Source organism: Pelmatolapia mariae, linkage group LG20, assembly GCF_036321145.2.
Source record: "Pelmatolapia mariae isolate MD_Pm_ZW linkage group LG20, Pm_UMD_F_2, whole genome shotgun sequence".
Lineage (NCBI taxonomy): Eukaryota > Metazoa > Chordata > Actinopteri > Cichliformes > Cichlidae > Pelmatolapia > Pelmatolapia mariae.
This window is the reverse complement of record NC_086244.1, coordinates 4,257,074-4,280,243: the sequence shown is the minus strand read 5'-3', so window position 1 is coordinate 4,280,243 and position 23,170 is coordinate 4,257,074. Positions and strand designations below refer to the sequence as shown.

General features: G+C 41.7%; 1 protein-coding gene across 5 annotated transcripts in view; it reads left to right on the top strand.

Annotated features, from left to right (window-relative positions):
• Nucleotides 1-20,257, top strand: part of gripap1 (GRIP1 associated protein 1) — a 46,882-nt gene extending 26,625 nt beyond the window's left edge. For all 5 annotated transcript variants that reach the window (XM_063465430.1, XM_063465429.1, XM_063465428.1 and 2 more), the window contains 7 exons: nt 946-1,002; nt 1,257-1,356; nt 6,586-6,716; nt 10,125-10,241; nt 10,673-10,766; nt 15,090-15,262; nt 17,361-20,257. In XM_063465430.1, the coding sequence (XP_063321500.1) occupies nt 946-1,002; nt 1,257-1,356; nt 6,586-6,716; nt 10,125-10,241; nt 10,673-10,766; nt 15,090-15,262; nt 17,361-17,441 (753 nt within the window). In that variant the 3' untranslated portion in view covers nt 17,442-20,257. The remainder of the gene's footprint in view (nt 1-945; nt 1,003-1,256; nt 1,357-6,585; nt 6,717-10,124; nt 10,242-10,672; nt 10,767-15,089; nt 15,263-17,360) is intronic.
• The last annotated feature ends 2,913 nt before the right edge of the window (nt 20,258-23,170 follow it).

Genomic DNA, 23,170 nt, shown 5'->3' with positions numbered 1-23,170 from the left:
CAAAACGGGATAGAAAACATGGCCACATAACAAAGATTCAGAAAAGCCTTTTAAAAGAGAAAATTTAAAGAAGAGATTTAAAAGAGTATTTTGGTGTGAAGGGGCAGTCCTAATGGAAAAAGCCCGATCACCTTTACTACACTAGGATTTCTCCCAGCAGAGCTGAAGTGGTCTGCAGCACTGCAGCAAAGCTTTGAGCAGGTCCTCTAAAAGGTCTTTACATGGTTGATGCAGCGGCCCACGCTAGAGATAAAAGGAGACGGTCCCTTTGAGGCCGAGGTTTTTAACCTTTACAAATGTGTCACTTTGAACCCAGGAACTGTGGACCTGTTTAAAAAGCACCAGAATCTGTTTACTCTTCTCTTTGTTTAGTCACCCAGCTTATGTCTCTTAGTGTCTGCCTTTAGTGTCACCTTCCCTTTATGCTGTGTGGAGGTGCGAGCGTCGGTTTAGCTTGGTGTTTGCACGATGCTCTGCAGATCACAGCACAGAATGTGTGGGCCAAAATTTATTAAGGAACCAAAATAATTTGCTGATCAGATTTAAAATCAGCTACAGGCTCAATATGGCTTGCTTTCATTTTGACATGTATGGTTCAGTTTGTTGAATGGTTCTGGCTGGTGTCTGTGTTTTTGCTGGTTTGGGTTTTTTTCGTGTTTAATAATTTCATCAATCTGCTCATGACTGCAGATGAAAATGTCAATTTTAAGCTAGATCTGGCAAGTTTACAGTATCGACCCAGGTGTTCATGTTAGGTATTGTGCACTACTTTTTTTTTTTTTAATAGTATAAAATGCCCTGAAAAAGTCAGAAAATATAATGTCTGACAAACAGAAGCAGTAAATTCTCAGTTCAGAAAATGTTTCTGACGTTTTTACTTTGGAAATGAACTAGAACGATCAGAGTAACTGACACTGATGTCTCTGACCTGCTTTCTCTGTTTAGGAGATAAAGGACACGGTGGACGGTCAGAGGATTCTTGAGAAGAAGGGAAGCGCAGCGGTAAGTTTACTGTTTATCTGACTGATGCTGCCAGAGACAAAGAGACGGATGGACTGTGTGAGTGACAGACGCAGACTGATGAACCGATACTGCAAGACGAGAATCTGAATAGCAATGAGAAAGAAAAAATATTTAGCAGAGTAATTTGAGAGCAGTGGTGCATGGAAAATAATAATTAGAAAATAAACCTGTGTGTGTGTGTGTGTGTGTGTGTGTGTGTGTGTGTGTGTGTGTGTGTGTGTGTGTGTGTGTAGCTGAAGGATTTGAAGCGGCAGCTGCAGCTGGAGAGGAAGCGAGCAGACAAACTGCAGGAGAGGCTCCAGGAGATTCTGACCAACAGCAAAACCAGGACAGGTACTGTACGCACCCCGAACTGTGATGTCATCCTCACGTCTGCATGCCCCTACGTTTAGTTAAATGCTGGTTTGTCTGTTCATTCTTCAGTCCTACTGACGCAACATCAGCTTCAGAGTCTGAAAACCTTTAATCTGTTTCCTCTCATTCACTGAGATGGTCAATCTTCCCGTCAGGATTTACAAAACCAGAAAGAAGCCCCACCTATTTGCTCTGGTAGTTGCTGTTAGCAGGGCAGCCAATTAGAGGAAAACTGGCTTAGACAGTGTGACAGGGTGGCTGTGGCTCAGGAAGCAGAACAGGTCATCTGTTAATCGTAAGGTTGGTGGTTCTCTCCATGGCTGCTCTGATCTGCATGCCAAAGATACTGAAGTTGCTGAGTTGCTCCTGATGCATTCGTTGGAGTGTGGAAGTTAAACAGAAAGGCCTTGGATATAGAAAAATGATATATGAATGTGTGTGTGAATGGGTGAATGAGACAAGTTGCATAAAGCTTTGTGCTCAGTATAAATGTGCTATACAAGAGCCAGTCCATTTACCATGCAAGGGAGAGAGGGTGCAAGTGCCACACAGAAAGGCCGAAGGTGGCTGTGGATTTGAGTCCAGGAGCATCTTGCTGACAGTGAGGTGACAGTGCTAACCACTGTGCTCCTGTGCTGCCTTGTAGTACACTTTAAAAGTAAAATTATGGAGCTTGATATGAGCATACATTTCTTTTTGTTCATAGCACTGCTGTCTATCGTTACTGTTCTCTTTCATGTGCACATTATGCTCAAAATCGTCCTTTTTCACAGAACAGATGTTAAGTAAGCAGACCGTAGTTTTAAAAGGTGAGTCTTCTGTGGAGTAGCACATGTACATCACATGGAGACTTTAACATTATTGTATGCCTCCGGGCTCAGGATGTTTTGAAAGGAAAAAACTGCCCCCTTGGTGCAAATAAGTTTTTTGATGACGATTTGATAAATTCTAATAATAGCTTTTTAAAAATGAGTCTACGTAGGTTTGTCCTGATATATGCCTCTAATTGTTAAAAACGTTCCAGTAAAAAAACTAAAAGTCATCACAGAGATGCCTCAGGACACAATGTACAAGATTATGCTGATGTTTGCTGATAACGTCTGCTGCTGATGAAACATTCACAAACACAGGGTATATGAGAAGCATGAAACATGTTGACACCATACCTGAAGTCATGTTACAGTTATTAGGTGTCGTTTCAGTGACAGTGGTGCAAAGCTTTTGCTCAATGATACACTTGTCACAATCATGCCTCCAACCAATGAGCCAAGAGCCTTGTGCTCATGCAGCACAAGTTCATCCATGATCATCAGCATCTGTGTAGGAGGCCACAGAGATCAGTACTGGAGGCTGGAGCCCTGGATGGCAATCAGTTGGTGTCTAAAGCAGGTGACCCACTTATCCTGGAAGAGCTGGGCATTTTAAAACCAGTTTCATGTCCTGTAAAACACCTGGTGTGATGTGCTCTGGATGGGAAACTGTGTTCCTCTCTCGAGTAATCTGTAGACATTAGCACTGCATGTTTCTGCAGGTTATCGATTGCTGCACACTTAGAGCTCCATAAAGCTGAACCTGACGGGACTCTGAAACTTAGAGGTAGAGGACGTAAATCCCCGAACAGGATGGTGCTCCCATTTAAATACTCCAGGAAGGAGAGACAGCAGTTTTGGGGCTGTGTGTGTGTGTGTGTGTGTGTGCGTGTGCGCGTGCGTGCGTGCGCGCGCGTGCGTGCGTGTGTCAGTGAGAGAAGCCAAGATGTGATTGTAACGTGACCAGTCCGATAATAAGCGGCATGCTAGCCCTGCGTCAGGAGGTTCTGGCTCAGTCCGGAACCTCCTGCTTAATATTTAATGGAGCGCTCTGGTTCCCAGAGCTGAGCTGGACACACTGGCGTCTGCTGGCAAAACACAAGCAAATACACACACACCCAAAACATTTCTTGCCCACACCTGCATCAAATGGAATTTTGAAAGTTTTTACTTTTTCCACTCAATATTATTTAAATGTTATTCTTTTATTGCATATTTTCTTATTCCCTGGTGCTTATTTAGCAGACTCTCTGTTGTCTCTCTCTCACACACACACACACAGACACACACACTCTCAGTTGGAGCGGTGCAGGGTAGTTCTGAGCTTCATGTATAATCTATGAGCAGTGCTGAATGTTTAAAAGCCTCTTCTGCACAAACCTGAGAATCAGACATTTTAAAGTAGCCTACTTATCCATCTCTCCCAGTACCTGCCTTATAGGGACGGCCCAGTGCCTTAAAGGGGCAGTTTGTCGTTTTAACAGGACAGCGTGCTGCTTTAAAAGTGACAGTCCACGGTCTTAATGGTAAAGTGGGATGTCTTATAGAGACAGTTCATTGCCTTGGACAATAAAGGGACAGCCTAAAGGGTCGGCCAGTTGCCTTAAAAGGACATCCTTAAAGGAGTGACTTTGTCCTTTTAAAGGGACAGTTCTCTCACTACTGTCTTACTTGGACAACTTGCTGCTTTAAAAAAACAGTTTTACTGCCGTAAACAGACAGCTTACTACCTCTAAGTAACAATCATACTCTTACAGGGACAGCCCACATTTAAATGGGCAGCTTACTGCCTTAAAGGGCTGTTTGCATTCCTACAGAAACGGCTTGCTGCTTTAAAAGGATGTCCACATTTTTTAAAAGATTGTTTGACAGTCCAGCAGCTTAACAGGGCAGTTTGCTTTCTGAAAGCAATAACAGCCTTTATTGCCATAAATAGGTCTTATACAGTGGCTTGCAAAAGTATTCGGCCCCCTTGAACTTTTCCACATTTTGTCACATTACAGCCACAAACATGAATCAATTTTATTGGAATTCCACGTGAAAGACCAATACAAAGTGGTGTACACGTGAGAAGTGGAACGAAAATCATACATGATTCCAAACATTTTTTACAAATAAATAACTGAAAAGTGGGGTGTGCGTAATTATTCAGCCCCCTGAGTCAATACTTTGTAGAACCACCTTTTGCTGCAATTACAGCTGCCAGTCTTTTAGGGTATGTCTCTACAAGCGTTGCACATCTAGAGACTGAAATCCTTGCCCAGTCTTCTTTGCAAAACAGCTCCACAGCTGCCCTGTGACGGCCTCAGAGGTTGTCTAAGAGAATATTGGGAGCAACAACACCATGAAGTCCAAAGAACACACCAGACAGGTCAGGGATAAAGTTATTGAGAAATTTAAAGCAGGCTTGGGCTACAAAAAGATTTCCCAAGCCTTGAACATCCCACGGAGCACTGTTCAAGTGATCATTCAGAAATGGAAGGAGTATGGCACAACTGTAAACCTACCAAGACAAGGCCGTCCACCTAAACTCACAGGCCGAACAAGGAGAGCAGTGATCAGAAATGCAGCCAAGAGGCCCATGGTGACTCTAGACGAGCTGCAGAGATCTACAGCTCAGGTGGGGGAATCTGTCCATAGGACAACTATTAGTCGTGCACTGCACAAAGTTGGCCTTTATGGAAGAGCGGCAAGAAGAAAGCCATTGTTAACAGAAAACCATAAGAAGTCCCGTTTGCAGTTTGCCACAAGCCATGTGGGGGACACAGCAAACATGTGGAAGAAGGTGCTCTGGTCAGATGAGACCAAAATGGAACTTTTTGGCCAAAATGCAAAATGCTATGTGTGGCGGAAAACTAACACTGCACATCAGTCTGAACACACCATCCCCACTGTCAAATATGGTGGTGGCAGCATCATGCTCTGGGGGTGCTTCTCTTCAGCAGGGACAGGGAAGCTGGTCAGAGTTGATGGGAAGATGGATGGAGCCAAATACAGGGCAATCTTGGAAGAAAACCTCTTGGAGTCTCCAAAAGACTTGAGACTGGGGCGGATGTTCACCTTCCAGCAGGACGACCCTAAACATAAAGCCAGGCCAACAATGGAATGGTTTAAAACAAAACATATCCATGTGTTAGAATGGCCCAGTCAAAGTCCAGATCTAAATCCAATCGAGAATCTGTGGCAAGATCTGAAAACTGCTGTTCACAAACGCTGTCCATCTAATCTGACTGAGCTGGAGCTGTTTTACAAAGAAGAATGGGCAAGAATTTCAGTCTCTAGATGTGCAACGCTTGTAGAGACATACCCTAAAAGACTGGCAGCTGGAATTGCAGCAAAAGGTGGTTCTATAAAGTATTGACTCAGGGGGCTGAATAATTACGCACACCCCACTTTTCAGTTATTTATTTGTAAAAAATGTTTGGAATCATGTATGATTTTCGTTCCACTTCTCACGTGTACACCACTTTGTATTGGTCTTTCACGTGGAATTCCAATAAAATTGATTCATGTTTGTGGCTGTAATGTGACAAAATGTGGAAAAGTTCAAGGGGGCCGAATACTTTTGCAAGCCACTGTATGAACAGGAGGCTTTAAAATGATGTTCATATACTAAAAGGAATAGTATTGGTCTTTAAATGGACTGTCCACATGCTTAACATGGTGGTCCAGTATCTTACAGGAACACTTTGGTGTTTTTAAAGACAGTTTTCTGCCATAAACGGCAACTTGCCACTTTCAAACAACAGTCATAGTCTTAAAGGGGCAGTGTACGTTTTAATAGACAACTTACTGCCTTTAAGGGATGTTTGCAATCCTAAAGAGACGGCTTTCTGCTTTCAAAGAACGTATGCCTTCTTAAAAGGTATATTCACCAATCCACTGCTTAAAGGGATAATTTATTGCCATAAATAGACCTTATGTTACTGCTGTGCTTTGAACAGTGTCCGGCTTTAAGCACACTGAAGAAGAAAAGAATCAAGATGTTGCAATGCTCTAGTCCATGTCCAGACCTCAGCCGGATTATAATGCTCTGTCAGGACCTTAAGACAGTTGTGCGTACATGAACGCCCACAAACCTCAATGAACTGAAGCAATGTTGAGTGGGCCAAAATTCTTCCCCAGTGATGTGAGAGACTGATGAAGTCATATAGAAAACAGCTGGTTTAGGTTTTTGCTGCTAAAAGTGTTTCTAGAAGCTACTGAAACATGGAGTGTTCTTAATTTCTCACAGGACTGCACAGACTTAAAGTAAAAGGCTACGTATTAAAGGGACGTGGCAGTTGAAGTAAACGTCTTTGTCAAACAGCTGGGGGATTTAGAGTTTGTCTGGGGTGGACTGCAGCTTTAAAGAGGTGAATATGTCCTGATGCTTAGAGTGAAATTGTTGTTCTTTCAGGTTTGGAGGAGCTAGTTCTGTCAGAGATCAACAGTCCCAGTCGAACTCAGCAGACCGGAGACTCGTCCTCCGTGTCCTCCTTCTCCTACAAAGACATGATGAAGGAGTCTCAGTCGACCAATCAGAATAAGGTGGGTGGAGCTCCTCGCATAGTCACCTTAAACACAGAGTTTGATGTCTGTGACACTTCAGGCTTTGGTGTAGACATTATCCCAGCCAGGACACTCAGGTCCAACTTACAGAGAAGGCAGTGGTTTTCAGTTTGTCTGATCATGGTGTGTTTGAATGGCTGTCATGCACTCATCTGTTCTCTCTGTTGACTGGTGTTTGGACCTCGTCTGGTTCAATATCCCACGTTATTATTTATTTATTTTTGATTGTGCTGATGGTGGTTTATGGCTAAAATGTGATCAACATCATGAATCTCAAAATCCAAACATGAACATCTGAGAATATGTCCTGTCAGCCTGGAGTCAGCAGCTGCTTAAGCCAGAATGGCGTTCTGGCTGGACGCCTGAAAATGCTGAAAACAGTCCATCAGTACTTCACACATGACCAGCAACAGTCTGTATCTTCTTTAGGATGTGGAGATTCCGGCCTGTTCTGGATTCAGCCAGAGCGGGATCACAGATCGACTGATTGAGGAAACGCTGAAAGGAAAATTTTCTGATGGGCCTTTTAATGCTGCAGCTGCAGTTTGCTGATGTTACTTTGTGACAGATTTACGCATCATTAAAGGCTTTACTGGATACGACCTCTCTGCTGTTCAGCTACTGGAGCACAGGTTGAGTGCTTACACAAAACCTCAGGCAAAAGTTGAAGAAATCTCAATTTCAGATGAAGGTTTAATTGAAGTGCTACTTTGTGTCTACAGCTACAAACTAATGCTGTTGGAAGGGCACATTGTTGTCATAGCAACAGCTATAAAAGGTTAACATCTGAGTTTTTTTTTAACCTTCTACAATAATAAACTGAGTAAAATGTGGGATTAAAATATGTTCACATTCAAGGCCATCTTCTTGTTCAGCTCTGGACCATTTCCTGCATGGCTGCAAACCAACGTGCAACTTGGAAACTGAACTTTTCACTGGAAAGCTGCTCAGCTGTAGCCGAAGACCCAGGTTCAACTCAAAGTTCAGTTAATGTGATGTAAAATTTCAGCCATGCTGGAAGCTGTGTAAATATGCCCAAGAGTGGGATTTTAAACAGGTTTTTATGGAGCTGCTCTCAGAACTTTCTGATAACTTTTGCCTTTTTGTTTGAATACTTCAGGCTTTAGCAAAGTGAAGCAGAAAATTAATTTGGCAGAATGATGGAAAATAGCCCCAACCGACTGTGCGGTTTCATCACATTAAAATGTAAACAGTGGTATTTATTGAAGCTATGTTAAAACTAAATGTAAGCAAAAGTCACAGTTTGAAACCTCGACGGATAAAAACTGTGATGTTAAAAGTGGATTAATTAGTGTTTTTAGTGTATTCAGTGAAAGCTAAACAAGCTTCTGCTCCTGACCTCTTAGCTCTGTGTCAGGTCGAATCACGACCTCTGACCTCCAGGTTGTATTGAAAGACAGATTTAACTGTAACATCCGTCATCCTCTCTTTTGTTCTTTTATTACGTTTTACAGCTGATTTATCTTTAAAGTTCCTGGTGCCATATTTATTTCTGTCAGTGGTGTGTGTGTGTGTGTGTGTGTGTTTCTATTGATAGAAACACTGTAAATAGAGCTGACAGACTCTCTGTATGTCGATGAGTGTTTCTGTCAAAACATGACACTGCAGAGTCCTCCATCACTTCAGTTTACTGTGGTGATGCGGTTGTTATTAGCAACAGCATCACATGAGAGAAAAGAGGGTTTGATGATGTCCTGCTGCTGCAACTTTTCCCATCAGACACCTCTGTGATGATTAAAGCCTCAGCGTGCTTCAATGGTCCCTTTTTGGTCCACACTTTAAATTTTAATGAGAAACTACAAACTGAATGTTTTTGTGTACATTCAGACATATAGATCTCAGTGGGCTGATGATGATGACTTTTTTCACTTGTTTCCATCCAACTTTAAAGTTCGGCTCAGCAGAGTTTAACACGCGAGACTACAAAGCCTGCTTATTATCTTGAACCCAAACTGTGATAGCAGCTGCTGTACCAAAGTGTAAAAGCATAACAGACTGTGACAGCAGTTTGATCCTCTCACACACGACTGAGGTAATGTTCATGTTAGCAAGCCTGTGAAAGGCAGCAAAAACGTCTGGCACAACTTCACCTACTTACAAGGTGCATAGAGAGGATGAAACAATTCACAATGTAGGAACTCCAGCAACACTTAAGAGAAGAGGAACAACTTTATTGATTGACCAATGCGTGAATCTGCTAGTAACCTCTCTTATCAAATAGCTCACATCCCTCCATAATGGCAGAGAAGAAGTTCTGTCTAAGAAACCTTTGAGATTTCATCTTTGTATCATTTTTCTCAGGTGGAAATACTCCAGTGTGACACTGACACTCTCACAGTTGCATTTGAGTGTCTCCTCATGTGGTACCATAAGTTTTTTTTTAAGACGTCTGTAGTTTGGCTTCACTGTCCTGCCATTAACACCTAAATGTACCAGCAGGAAGCTGCACATTAGACACTGTAACCTCTGAGATACAGCGAATGTGCCTCCATCACTAATCACACCCACTGAAGACGATATGTGCAGATGCTCCTCGGTGTGTTTCGGAATTACGTGCTGATTCTGTTTTTCACAGAAGTCGCATCAACCTGAGGAGGGCAGGAAGTCGAGCACAAGAGCGATCAGTTTTCAAAATAAAAGACTGTACAGATTAAACACACTGCTTCTGCTTGTGTTGGGGTTAGAACCTGTGTGAAGGACATACACGTCACAGACATGCCGCCAGTGTAATTCTGGGGAAAGACTTTTTTTGCACTTTAAATTAAAGGCGCAGATAGCGGACTTTCCATGCAGCAGTTAAGTCATGCTTAAACTCAGCCAGTAATGCAGTCATAATATTAAGTAGCTGCTAGTCATGTACATGAAGTCAGGTTATAAAAGGTGTTTTGGTTTGTTCCTTTTAGGTGCAGAAAAAAACCCCTTTTGATCTTAGAGAAGGACTCTACTGCGTTGATTCAAACCAGAGTTTTCTGCCTCAGATCAGCTTTTGAGTTACAGCGATGAGTCTGTTACCTTACCAAACAGTATTGTGTCTGTTTTCCTGATGATTCTGGCCAGTGTGTTTAACCCAACTTAAAAGAGTGGTTATAAAAGTGTTGTTATGTCAGTCCTGGCGTTCCACATATGTGCAGTACATCAGACACAGCTTCTGTACTTTTTCTTTACAAATAAACTGGTAAATAATGATAAGGCAGTCTCAACCTCATCCGATCCTTTAGGACTCTTCCCTGTTACGTGTCCAATAATGTGACGAATTCCCTCTTGGTTGCATAATGAGCTTCTGGGTTTGAATGAGCTCTGAAGAGCTATAAAGCAAGGCAGCAGAGCTTTCACATTAACTTATGCCTCTCTGTGTGTGTCTGTCAGTCCGGAGGAGGCAGCCCTCAGTCTCAGCGCCCCGCCGAATTATCCGATGATGAGGTTGGAGAGCTGTTCCAGCGGCTCGCTGAGGTTCAGCAGGAGAAATGGATGCTGGAGGAGAAGGTGAGGAGTCCTCGGCTAAACCGGAAAGCAAACTATATGTCCTGTTCCTGAACTCCTGAGCACATGACACAGGAGTGGAAAACTCTAACAAAGAAAGCAGAACATTCTCCACGTCCTGATTTAACGCCTCACTTGTGCCTTTTAGAGGTTTTAATGCTTCTCTTTGTTATTCGAGTCAACAGTAAAACGTCTGTCCTGTTTTTAGATGCAGGTTTGTATTTTTAGATGCATTATTAATGTCTGTTTAATATTTAGGTAGTTTGTATAGTAGCACTGTGAGGCCAGTGGATAATTCAGCAGAACTTTATTAATCACTTAAATATTAATAAGTTGTTTCAGGTTTAATGATGGCACAGAAAGGACTTCGTTTGTTGTTATATAAACACATGGTGACATCAGTGAATACTAATTGTGTTTTTTGTCTGTTTGAGGTGAAACATCTGGAGGTGAGCTGTTCATCAATGGCTGAAGACATCTGCAGAAAGAGCGCCATCATAGAGACGTACGTGATGGACAGCCGCAGAGGTGAGAAATGATTTCATCTCCTCACAGAAACATCTGGAACTTAACTGTAGTTAGTCATGGAGCATCTGTGATTCAGTTTTTGTTTCAACCACAGACTGTAATGACCAGGAACATTTCTTTTAGCAAAAAAGGCAAAAACATGTCAAAGACGGCTGTTGGCGTCATAAACGTGTGTGTGGGCAGGAGTGGTCAGAAAGTGGAGATGTGGTGTCGAGTCCCAATTCATGGGAAACAGCCATGAATGTCATGTCAGGACTGCTGTGGACATTCACTCTGTGACTCAGCATTATTAATAATAGTTAGCTCCTGACCTAGCTAGCTACATTTCAGCTTTTTTCTTCTGTGGGGCCGTACTCGAAGCTCGGTGTGGTGATTTTGGGTCTGTATATTGTCACTGAGAGCTGAGCGTTAAAATGGTCATCTCATCTTTAACTGTGAGTCATGAAAAGCTACTTTAGTTGAGCCTAAGACTAAAAACATGGAGCTGGAAATGGATATGATATCTATCGATACTCTGTTTGCTGCTATAGTATTGTAAACAACGGAGCTGGAAATGCTGTCCTCACAAACTTTATGACATCACCATTGCTAAACGACTCCAGGCGTCTTTTTCTGCTTTATGATCTGTAAAGTAAACACCAGGTAGGAGTGTGATGTAGGTCAAAGAAAAAAAAGAAAAAGATCTTCTTTAAAATGCTGATTATCTTCATTTTTAGTGTTTTGGAACGTTAAACAGACTGAGGTACAAAACAGTTATTTAATATGTCTTTGAAATAATCCTCATCTCAGTGGTAAAACTGAGAGAAGAGTCGCTGGTGCAAAGTGCGAATACAAACTCTGAGGTACTTAAAGTGCGTCAGTCAGCAGAAAGTTAGCCAGCTCAGCACGTCGTTTATCTGACAGTGACACTTAATTAGAACCACTTTAATCTGCCGCTTCACTTACCTGCGCTCAGGTTTACATGGACTCTTTGTGTTCGGAGAAAACAGGAACAAGCGGTGGAAAAAACAGACGTGCTTAACACTTTCATGTGCCGCTCGTGCCGATCCGTTTCCACTGCAACACGACGGAGAGAAGTTCGTGCTGGACGGATGTCAGGATGGAGAAACTCGTTGGCCTGAGCGATTTTCACTTTCCCACGTCTCTGTAAATACATTTGTACGTCTCTGATGTTTCACCGCTGCTATATTTATCCGCTCGGCCGTCTTCAAAAGGTGACGCTGCCGTGTGTGAAGTGTTTTTAATAACTTGTGCAGCTATCAGCAGATTTATTTTTCAATTAAGTATCGTCCTCCTCGTCTCTTTGTAAAAATAATCCTGGCTGAAGTTATGTTCAAGGTCATCACACCTGGACCGTTTGCCAGATTCTGACACACCTGAGGAGCACCAGTGTTCACCGCACAGGTGTAAGAGGTGCAGAGGTCCACTTCAAACGATTGATTTCAGCTTGTGTTGTAATAAATGTGGCTCTTTAGAATAAAATAGAAAGTTGGTCACCGCTGCAGAAGGCTGATATGATAGATACTGTGTGCCTTATTTTTGTGGCTTTGATTTCTGTGGTAAAAAAAATAGAACAATTATGCAGTCTGAGTGTAAACTGCGGGGAGCTGCAGATGGACTGAAACATGGCAGGTTTGGATTTTAAACAGAAGTAAACAAAAAGCAGCTTCTCATGTTAATCCTCTCGCTCCCCTCAGTGTAAAACTCTTTGAACGACTCTGTGGGAAATGTGCTGTATAAATAGTTACCTTTCCTCCATCCCTCCCCACCTCCTCCCGCTGCCTCACGCTGTCCTTTCTCTCCTGCTGTTTTCAATTTCATGTTTGACTGCTTTAGCCCTCCTCTGTCTCTCCATTCCACTCCCATTAACGCAGTAATGATGGTAAATCTAATGGGCAGTAAAACTGAGAGCGGAGCTGCTTCTCTAAAGGCTGGACTGTCTGTGTGTGTGTGAATATTTCAAACTGCACTCGTTAGAAAAGCGCTCGCACACACAGTTATATGCTTTACATTCAGTGTTCATTTACATTTGTTTAAAACTTGTCTTGAAAAGCTGACTGAGCGCGCTGCAGTCCGTTTAACCAGCTGCAGAGTTTCCAGCATGATACGACGAGCAGTTGAGTGGGCGGTGCCTTGCTTGAGGGCTCCTCGGCAGCTCCTGGCGAGATGATGACTCACTGATATTGTGACCGCCAGAATCTGGGTGAAACAGGCTTTTGAGAGATGACAGATTCACCCCAGTAAACCGTATAGACGATTTATTGTGATAAGAAACAAACCGAATAGATGAGCTGCTGATGATTGATGACGGGGTTAGCTGACTCAGCTACCAAAGACGAAATGTTCAAAGTCATTGTTATCAATGCACGCCACCTGTAACTACCCAGAGTCTGTCCTGCACCACAGCCCTCATAGATAATGTCCATGATCTGTGTTGCAAACTAGCAGTGTGGAAATAATTTTGATGTCGAACATAAATGGCTGTGTGTCCGCTGTGCTCGAGTAAATACAGACGTAACTATTCAAACGGTGTGTAACCACATTCAGAACAAGCAGGTGAAAAGGAAAAGGCACTGAGCCTGCTGGTGCTATTAGCACTGCTAATGTTAGCCACACTGTGTTTTCTTACCGTTAGAATCAGTTTTTAATGTCTGTTTCCATGATTGGTGGTAGTGCTGGGCGATATGACGATATATATCGTGTGGACGATAGAAAAGTGTCTATCGTGCCATTTGTCTTCTATCGTTTCTATCGTTTCTAACCCGAATTTTACAAATTATTACATAAAATATATCATTAACCCTTTACAACCGGTCAGAGCAGGCACACTCCGTTTTCCCTAACTATTTTTAAATCCCTGTAGAACTGTAACCACGTAAGGTAGCGCAATAATGTTTTTTTTTTTTGCATATGAAACCGTAGGGGTTGTACTTACATCTTATTCCATTAGCTTGCCCTAGGTCACGGTTTCCTTCCACATATAGCTTTGCAAAAATTGCATAAAAAGCGCTTCCAGCAACAAAAACATGATATTCCAGACTTGCAGCAACAAAAACATAATATTCCAGAAACAGGCTTTGCCGATCCGATCAGCTGTTCATAACACTTCCTAGTTGGAATATAAGTCAGCGCAACTATCGCATGTCCGCCATTACCTGTCCGAAACCGGAAGTGACGTCACTTTCGCGGAAAATGTAGTTTTTTAAGCTTCAAAGTCTATGTTGGTGTTTTTAAAAGTCATGTTTGACTTTATGCTTTTCTGTATCGTTTCTGGGATGCTTAGAAGTCAAATTACACTGTTGGAAATAGTTTATTTTGATGCACATGCTGTTTTTTTGCAAATTTGCATTTATTTATTTTCATTTATATATAAAAATTTGTGTATCTCAAAAATAAAACTATGAAGACACTCAAAATAAATAAATGTAAAGATAAGCTCTGGCGGACTTGGTTCTATGGTAGGTCTTAAAGGGTTAAATAGCCTGTGCAAATATATTAGTGTTGTCTTCTCACTATACATACTCTTAACTTTATGCAAGAGAAAATAAAGTATAAAAAAATGATATTTTTCGCAAAGAAACTGTCTTGTGGTTTTGCGACATGGTGCTGCTTTACGTGCACCCGGATTTGCGACATACTTTACAGTAACTCAAAACAAAGACTGCACCCTCTCCACTCGCTGTTTACAGACTGCATACTTTCCAGATGACCACAGGTCAGGTGGTATATCGTGATATATATCGTTATCGTGATATAAAATAATTCATATCGTGATAAATATTTTTTCCATATCGCCCAGCACTAATTGGTGGTGAGCTTCACCTCTACGTTCCTGCATGCAAAGACCTCAATGAGCAAATCCCCGTTATCGAGCAGGCTCTTGCTCGTGTGTCCTGCGATGGATTCTTGGGCTCTCCAGCTTTTTATTAGGAATCTTTGTGTGTAAAGTAACTGATTATTTTGTTGAAGCAGAAAAATAGGACAGTTTTTACTTCTCAATGTCTCTGCTTTAGTGTTTCAGAAACCTCACCGCTCTGAGAAGAATCCAGAGTGACGTTTGAGGGGTTCAAGGTCACGAATCTTATAATTTCAGTAATGTTCCTCCCAGAAGCTTTGTGTGCAACGTTTGGTTAGAAATAAAGGAAAACACCAAAACAAACAAACCTCCTGTTTCCACTCCTCACCCTCCTCTTCATCTCCTTGTTCTTATCTCCTTATTTCCCTGTTGTGACTGCTTCTGGTGTTTTCTTCGGGCCGTTTGATCAGCATGTTTCTTTTAAAACGAATCCCTGTTGAATCTCGCGTCTTTGCTTTTCTGCTCAGATGTGTCGGGGAGCACGGTCGGAGGTCACGGAGGCTCTCAGGGAGACCGGGGAGGTCTGGGTTCGGTCCTAAGAGAGCTGGTGAAACCAGGAGACGAGAATCTGAGGGAGATGAACAAGAAGCTGCAGCACATGTTGGAGGAGCAGCTCACCAAGAACATGCACCTGCAGAAGGTAACGGTCCACACGAACACGTTACACGGACAGTTTCCACGGGGTGAGGGTTTAGTTCTATAAAATATCCTTTAAATTACTGATTCAAACACACACACACACACACACACACACACACACACACACACACACACACACAGTGTGGATGATTTTCATCTTCACCGACTTGACTGTTTAGACCAAGAACAGCAGAAAAGATCAGCCTGGAAGTTTAACAGGTGGCTAAACAATGTTTTTTCAGATTGGCTGAGACTGATTGAAGTGTTTCCACAGGTCTTATTATTAATTTTTAATCTGCTAATCCATCAGTTTGCTGCATTCATCTTTGTCCAGGAAATCTTCACTGATCTCATTACTGAGAATGATTAATTAATACAGCTGATAGAAACATCAATAAACACTTAATAAAAGGCTGAAGATGATACACGTAAATAGTGTATGTACAGTTTCATTAAGGTAATGTACACACACGGAGACCATCAGCCTTGTGGGTTTCTGGGTAATCAAGTGAATGTGGTCACTCCACCCTTTTCCAGCTAAGAACCATCAGCTCAGACTTGGAGTTGATGGTTCTCATCCAAACCACTTTGCCCCAGTGCAAGGTCATCGCCAAAACAGCGAATGTCCATGGATCTACCACTCGCTTTTATCTCACACAAACAATTACACACACGCAGTAACAGCAAGTGTAGCAATCTGTGCTGTGCATACATCGTAACCAGAAACGCCTCTAAAACCCTGACGGGTGCTTTAATGGAAATGTAACAGCACGCCACGTCAACGCAACTGCTGTGATTGGCCTGTTCCGTAACATTGATTCCTCCTATGCTTTTTCCTCATATACCATTTCACCTCAGGTTTGAATTAATCAGTGAGAGAATATCAATCATTGTCTCAGCATAAGGAATAATAATCACTCTTTCAAATGTCAGATCTTCCTAGAGGGAGATCGTTGGAAGTATCAGGCGTGAGGTAAAGTCCAAAGATGTGGAAACACTTCAGGGACAAACACGTTTGACCTTGAAAAAGAAACAAAAAAACACACTACAAGAAAAAATGGGGAAAAAAGTCCTGACATATTATTTTTGTCTATCGTGGCTGGAACTGCATGGAAAACACCAGGAAGTCTCACACACACACACACGGCGAAGGTGATGTTGTACAAAGATTCGCTCAGAAGTCTAAATCAGCCATAAATGGGGATGTTCATGGTTTTTGAATAAAAATAAAATAGCTTACAAAGCTTAACCTTATGCAAAAAGTTTTTGTCATAAAATATAAATTCCAACTGGTTTATACGGACATCTGTCCGATCTGTCTTGTGGATGTAGTGTACCACTACCACCACAAGGTGGCAGTAATCTATCTGCCAGCTGTTTGCCAGCTTACAGTTCCGACAAAAACGGAAGAAGCAGATGTTGTGTGTTGGCTTAGAAACGAGAGCACAAACAGGAGAAAGATGCACAGCCAAGGACGACTTCAAAAAGTAATCGAAAAATTCGGCCAGGTGAAGCCCAACCCCCCACAAGTCTGCTGCATCTAAGATCAGTTTTTAGAGAGTGAGTTGGTTTAGGGGGAGATATTAAAAGAACTGACTTTAAATGTCCCATTTGTCAACATTTTATTTTGAAAAATCGTTTTCACACATATCTGATCAATCAGCTGAGAGAAAATTCCGTTTTCAGAGCGTTCAAGCACAGATCAGTGGCTTTAATCATGGAACAACCTTTTTCCATGAAATGTGTCTTATTAAGTACTTGTGTTTTTCACAGTGAGCGTACTGCAGCTGTTAGTAACAGATGTTGTAAATTACAAAATGATGTTTTACTTGAGGCACTTGCTTGAAATCATTTCAATTGCTGAGTTCACAAATTTGTAGCTTATAGGTTTATAATAATTCACTTTTGTGATACAGACTATAGTCTGGGCTCTGCTGTTATTTTCTTTTAGCTGCAGATGAATTAAATGATAAAATATTTGATCGTATCTCCTGGTCTTCATGTTCAGAGTAAGATTTTATCCGAAAACGGGTGCTGCTGTTTCAGAGACGGGCTGTAAAGCTGTTGATATATAAACATTTTCTTTCTGTTTTCTGCAGGACCTGGAGCTGTTGTCCCAGGAATTAGTTCGTCTCAGTAAAGAGAGCAGTCCCGGTAGCAGTGCAGCTGGGTCAGGATGAGGCTATCACCTGGATTAATCCATGTAGTCACTTCCATCTCACTACCATTCACCTCAGCTGGAAGGTGTCAGCCAGACTCAAGCTAACACCTGGAACCAAGTTTTCTTCCTTACCCCATCTCTGCGCTAAGACCTGCTGTAGGCTCTGACTACTGCCTGAAGCTGTTATGTTTTCACCATTTCAGCCTGCATCCTGGGTTGTGACTAAATGCTGAAATAATGTCCATGTCATGCTTTTCAGCCTGGAGGAAGCAGTACTTTTTAAAGGCGTAGAAGAAGGCACTGAATGGAAACACTGAGGATATTAAAAGCTGGCCTCAACTCATGTACGTCTATGTTGAATGTACTGTAATTAGACCGCACTGCTCAGTTTGCTCTGAGTCCTGGCTACGACCTGCAGTGGTCACATTATAACAGACTCGTGCTTTCTGTTGTCTGTAAATCTTTGCTTTCACTGGTTTCTACTTTATGTCTTAACGCTCTGATGTCTGTCTGTCAGGGCCTGGCTATATCCTGAAGGACGCTTATCCTAAATGACTGACATTGGTTCCTGTATGCAGTAACTCTGTTGTGATCTGATTATGTCCCGTCTGCTAAAGAATCGCACATTACTGAGTATGTGGGCTATGTCTATGCTGTCAGCTGACCTTTTTGATCTTCTTAGGGAACCAAATGTAATATTTGTATCAGGTCATCATGACACCTGATTAACGCCCCAACCCAATTTAAAAGATGCAGTATTTGCGTATTTTATTCTGAAAGTTCAGTTCACCACTGCCTTGTCTTTCCTGCCTGCATGGTGGTCAGGTCTCTGTTGTGGTGTCCTCTATGTCATTCAAACTCTCGTCCAGATGTGTTCACTTCTGACTTTTATGTCAGTGGGTGATGTCACAGTGGCTACAACCATCTAACCACCAACAGATTCCAGAGCAGACCGTAGACTCTGAGGTGAATGACATCAAAGACGCCACAGAAACTAAGTAGTACGAGGCTAGCTGTTTAGCAGCAACTGAGCTTTCAAAATAAAATACTTACTTTGGACTTTTTAAGCAGTTTCAACCAGAGAATGAGCGATAGTCCACCAGCTGTTGCAGCTTTAAACACCTTTTCTTTGTTGAAACTCAAGTTTTACAGGTTATAGTTAAACTGTGATGACACTAAAAAAAAACAAAAAACACTTCTTATTAAGTGTTTTTCTAAAAGAACTTCATTCCATAGGAAAGCTTGTTTGCTTTAACAGATTTAACATAACCACCAGAAAAAATAAATGCCTGTACCTTAAAACTACCTACAAATGTTCACGTTAAACTTCCTGTTAATCTGTCAGCTGGTGTCACACGTTAACTGATTGTGTCCTTAGATTAATTAAGAGTTGCTTTATCTGTCTGTGTTGGGCTGTGGCTACGTCCAGGAGTTCAGAGTGTGAAATGTCTTAGGCGTCACAGGTACTCTGTGCAGCTATTTTGCATCCCAGCCTTTATTCATTGCTTTTTATACACTTTGGGATGCAAAATGGTCTCCCGTGTGTTTCAGCGCCTGCCACCAGAACAGTCATTAAAATCCATCAGGGATGGCAAAGGGATCCAGGCTTAGACTATTAGCTGGATTTTCAGACACAGTTTCTTTTGTCGAACCTAGTGCGACCGTGTTTCTGTGTTTCGATGGCTTTTATTCAAAATAACATCGCAGAGAAATAAAAACTGAAACGCTAAAATATTAAAACACCAGATTTGGTGATCATGTTTCCCTTTGTTTTAGTCAGGTTATTTTGGATAAAATCTGGTTTAAAAACATTGATGACAAACAGCAATCAGTAATAGCTGGACAATGAAAAATCTGCACAGCTTTAATTAGCGTGACGCAGCCTGGGATCCACAATGGTTCAACAAAAGCTAAATGACTGCCTTGGTGTGGTCTGTGTCTATATCCTGGATGAAAAGAACTCGTAACATTTCTTGCACTATTATCAGTTTGTGAATACTTCCCTCTTTACCGGAGTCACCAAATGGCACACAAGAAAGACCGTTTTCAGGGTTGTTTTTTTTTTTTTTTTGCTTTTCTGCAGGGTGGGTCTATTTCCTGCTCTATAATGTTCACTGACTTTGACTGTATCGTTGCATTTATTTCTGTTTTGTGAAATCTGGCAGGAAGTGACAGACACTTCCTTTTTGCGTTGCCTTTGTTTCTTCTGGACTCTGGATCATGGGCCCTGACTACGCCCTGGATTATACTCTGCCCCAGGCTAGCTCCATCTAACTGGGCTGTGATTATATTCTGGACATTATGCTTGTAACAGATTTTGTGTTTTATGTTATAACTGCCTGTATATCACTGCTTTTTTGTTTGTTTGTTTGTTTTTTTGTGTACACTGCAACACATATCCAGCGCCGTCTGATGTTAGGAGTTTAAAATGTCAACATGTGGGAGGAAAACTCGAGCTGTTTTTGGTGCAGCTTTAAGGATTTTCAAATCTTAAGCTCAAGGGTGTTTAAACCAAACATTAAAAAACTGAAAATTTCCCCAAAATGATCACTTAGCAGTTGAGCTGCACCACAATCAGATCTCTTTTTTTCCACTTTTGCTTCAAAGATGGCACTAACCTGATCCAGTGGGATTGGTCTATGTGCTGGACAGGGACTCGGCTGGAGCTTTTTGTTTTTGTTTGTAATGTTTAAATCTGTACATAAACGCTGCGATATGACTTCTAACTGTATGAAAAATCAACTGATCTATTTATGAAGCTGATGATAATCATGACGCTAATTATTGTAACTATGACGAAATGTGATTTAAAAAAAAAATACTGTCTGAACATGATCACGTGTTCGGGTTTTTTTTCTGCTCAATTTTTCCAACATTTTACTGCCTTTAAATCAAAGCTTGATTTTGGTGATCTGAACGCAGAATTCTCCTTCATGCTGTCAAATATGCAGGACGAATGGTGGTGCTGATTAGCCCTGGACATTTTATCAGATTTTAGTTTCAGTTACGACTTTGCCTGCCAGTGAATATGAAAGCGGATCTTATCAGGCGCACCCCATTTCTAACAGGGCTCAGTGGTGGCATTTGATAAAGCAGCTCAAAAAGAAACCAAAGGCATATTTCTCTTTAGTTTCAGCTCTTTGTTCCAACAATCAGTCCAGACTAAACCTTTCTAATATTATTAAATTCATCCAGTGTTGAGAAGTCCTACCAGACTAAAGTTTAAAGACTAAAACAGCACAAAAACTCTCTGTGGGGTCATCAAGGGGTCACCAGCTGTTACCACCTAAAAGTGAGATGTTGCAAACAGTGAACATTGTAAAATATTGTAGGTTAATCTGTGGAGGATTATCTGGTTGCCTGCAGCCGTCTGTTTCTCAGTTGTTTTTGCCCCGTATGTGAGACAAAGGTTGGTTGTTGGCTGCAGCTCGCTGCGACTGTGCTGGATTAGTATCTGTCTCACAGACATCGGATGGCTCAGGTGGTCGACCAGGTCGTCTACCAAACTTCAATCAGAAGGGAGTGGATGGATCCCGTCCTCCTGTCCATGTGTCAAAGGATCCTTGTGAATCTCAATTTGCCCCTGATATACATCGGAGTGTGTGTGTGTATGTGTGTGTGTGTGAGTTTGTGTGACGAAAGACTGGTTCGTTTACCATGATCATCATCACCCCCAGTACAACCCTGTCTCCCCTGTTACCCCAGACTTTATATTTCATCTATTTGCCTTTTGAATTAACTTTTAAATTCAATGAAATCCATATGTTTTTAAAGTGCCTGACGCTTGTTATGAATAATATGACTCATCATGTTGAATAAAATCCTAATTTTGGACTCTCCCATAATTTAGCAGCAGTGTCTGACCAAGTTTGGGAGGCCCTGAAATTAAGATAAATGGACGGAAAAATAAGAAACAGAGGAGTGAAGAGGAGAAAGGGAGCAGTTGGGCTTTGAAGGATGCTGTAGGAAATCACACACAGGTGTTCTTCAGAGTTTTAGTTCTTAAACATTTATGCTAGTTTAATCAGTGACACAGCATGCAGTTAAAATGTGTTAGTTTTTTTTTATTTATTTAGCTGCAACAGAACTAGACTGTCCTGATCAAAATAACTGAAGAATTATGATTTTGAAATGATTTAGGGCTCTGTCTAAGTCCTGGATTATTTGGACATTTGTTCAGGGATACCAAAGGAAGGAGTCTGAGTTCTGGCACCACGTGTTCGAGGATCAGCTTCTAAAAATCTCCTAAAAGTTGAATGAAGTTCGGTTTCTTCTGAAGTGTCACTCTTCAGACAAACGTACAGGAGGACAGACTCCGCCCTCTCTGCCATCCCACAATCCTCGCTGTTTCCTTTTTTCAGAATCCAACTCTTTGTGTTCCCAGTAAAGTTTGGAGATGGAGGTCGAGCTTCGCGGCTCTCTGCAGGGAGACGCCGCCTGGCTCAGCACTAATTAGCTCTCGGGCGCTTCCTGTCCCACAGAGAGAGGCGGATTAAAGAGGTGACCGCTCACCGCAGACGGGGTCCACCTTAACGAGATAGCGCCTGATTGGCCAGGCTGTGGGTTAATTGAAGGGGGAGGAAGTGATGAGTTTTAATTAAAAGGAAACCTCAGAGGGAGGCCGACAGCCCGAGAGTTGTATTTCTCTGATTCGTCACCAACTTTACTCTCAAACTTTTTAACAATTCATTTTTTGATGACACTGATCTGAACCTGCAGTTTTTCAATTAGAAACATTTATTTTCTACTAACTTTGTGACTTTAATCTTCAAATTTTCATGAATTTCTAACTTTATAGAGGCAGCACGGTGACGCTGTGGTTTGCACTGTTGCCTCACAGCAAGAAGGTTCTGAGTTTTCATGGGTTCTCTCCGATACTCTGGCTTCCTTCTTTTCTCACATATTAATCATATTCTGATTTTGTTCAGTTGTCAAATTTAGGCCTATATTTGGATCCAACAGTGTTATTGATGCTTTGCTCACTAATCTTGTGTATCACTGCCTCATTATCAGTAACATTTCCTAAACTCTTCCTCGCAGTAATTATCACTGTAACTAAATGTTTTTCAAAAGAAGGACAAACTGCAAAAAAGGCAGGAGACACTGGGAAATGAAAGAAGAGAGGAGGAAATACAAAATAGAAATGACAGGAGGAGATGAAATATGAGGAGAGGAAAAGGATGAAAGGACCTGAGGCCTAGAGGGCAGGAGGTGAAGTGAAAGAAGAGATGAGAGGAGATGAAATGAAGATGACAGTGATGAGGGGAGGAGATAAGATGAGGAGCTGAAACAGTAGCAGAGAGATGAAGAGAGGAAGGTTATCTTCTGGTGATCGTTTGCATTAAAATCTCAAATTCACTCATTTCTGTTCATAAAGATGCTCAAAGAACCTTAAAGGATCCTATAAACTGTCTGTTTTGTTGCTATGGGTTACATGAACTTCACACTCTCCATCTCTGTTGTAGAGATTTGAGGACTTGAGTATCCCGGTAAAAAGTGCAAACTCACTCTTCTTATTTCTCTTTTCTTTCTTTGAGGTTCACTTTAGAAATACACCTCAAGATTACAGTCTCAATCTCAGCAGATGTGTCACAGCACCAAGTGCCAACGGTGCCCAGCTACTCACTGAAAAAAAAATATAGTGCTGGGTTTATTTTTTATTGAAAGGCTGCACAGAGCAGATGAGAAGGGCATGAAGTCAGACAGAGGAACAGAATAAAGAATGTGCTCAAATTTCAAAATAAAAGA